This window comes from Condylura cristata, unplaced genomic scaffold, assembly GCF_000260355.1.
Source record: "Condylura cristata isolate star-nosed mole 26May11 unplaced genomic scaffold, ConCri1.0 scaffold00103, whole genome shotgun sequence".
NCBI classification, from domain to species: domain Eukaryota; kingdom Metazoa; phylum Chordata; class Mammalia; order Eulipotyphla; family Talpidae; genus Condylura; species Condylura cristata.
In genome coordinates this window covers 76,186-77,547 of record NW_004567204.1, presented here as the reverse complement: position 1 = coordinate 77,547, position 1,362 = coordinate 76,186, and the positions used below count along the sequence as shown (strand labels likewise).

The window sequence follows — 1,362 nt, the reverse complement described above, 5'->3', positions numbered from 1 at the left end:
TGTGTGCGCCTGACCTGTGTGTGTGCCTGTGTGCGCGCCTGACCTGTGTGTGTGCCTGTGTGTGCGCCTGACCTATGTGTGCCTGTGTGTGTGTGCCTGACCTGTGTATGCCTGTGCGTGCGCCTGACCTGTGTGTGCCTGTGTGTGTGTGCCTGACCTGTGTGTGCCTGTGTGTGTGCCCGTGTGTGCGCCTGACCTGTGTGTGCCTGTGTGTGTGCCCGTGTGTGCGCCTGACCTATGTGTGCCTGTGTGTGTGTGCGCCTGACCGGTGTGTGCCCGTGTGTGCGCCTGACCTGTGTGTGCCTGTGTGTGCGCCTGACCTGTGTGTGTGCCTGTGTGTGTGCCTGACCTGTGTGTGCCTGTGTGTGCCTGTGTGTGTGCCTGACCTGTGTGTGTGCCTGTGTGTGTGCGCCTGACCTGTGTGTGTGCCTGTGTGTGCGCCTGACCTGTGTGTGTGCCTGTGTGTGCGCCTGACCTGTGTGTGCCTGTGTGTGCCTGACCTGTGTGCGCCCGACCCGCGTGTGCCTGTGTGTGCACCTGACCTGTGTGCGCCTGTGTGTGCACCTGACCTGTGTGCGCCTGTGTGTGCACCTGACCTGTGTGCGCCTGTGTGTGCGCCTGACCTGTGTGCGCCCGACCCGCGTGTGCCTGTGCGTGTGCCGAGCATGCCTGCGCGACTTGTCTGTCCTGGTGTTTGCCATGTGCCGCCTGTGTGTTCGGTCCACGTGTGGGCAGCAGCGGGGGCAGCGTGGAGCAGGCCGTCCCCTGAGGCTGCTGGGAGTGCGAGCGGGTGGGGGGCGCAGCTGGGTGAGCAGCGGGGGGCGCAGCTGGGTGAGCAGCGGGGCGCAGCTGGGCGGGTGGGGCGCAGCTCAGTCAGGACCAGCGTCTTTGGGGTGGATCTTTTTATTTCTCATTTTGCGGACCGCGACCCCCGGGATGCCAGCGCTGCGTGCGCAGGCCCGGGCCGGCTCAGTAGCAGGTGCCGGCCGTGTCGGACAGGACCAGGGACACGTTGTACAGGGTGGGTTTACCGGTGGACTTGTCCACGGTCTTCTCGGTGACAGAGTGCGGCAGCGCCTCGTGGGCGACCACGCAGGTGAAGACCTCCCCGGCGCTCCACTCCTCCTCGCTCACGGTCAGCACGCTCTGGACGAAGTAGGAGCCAGGGAACTGGGGCTCGGGCATCGGGGAGCTGGTCACGAACTTGCTGGCATCCACGGGCTGCCCGCGGTGCTGCCAGGTCACGAACACGTCGGCGGGTGCGAAGCGGGTCACGAAGCAGGTGATGGAGGCCGACTCCCGCAGGGCCAGCTGCTCCCTGGCCGGCGGCAGCACGTACACGGCGGGCGGGTGCTCGGCCAC

The 1,362-nt window shown here is 66.3% G+C and overlaps 1 gene segment (V, D, J or C); it reads right to left on the bottom strand.

Moving 5' to 3' along the window:
• Positions 1-900: 900 nt before the first annotated feature.
• LOC101631008 overlaps positions 901-1,362 on the bottom strand; it is a 40,965-nt gene continuing 40,503 nt past the window's right edge. The window contains 1 exon segment of the C gene segment in view: positions 901-1,353. Within this exon segment, the coding sequence occupies positions 970-1,353 (384 nt within the window).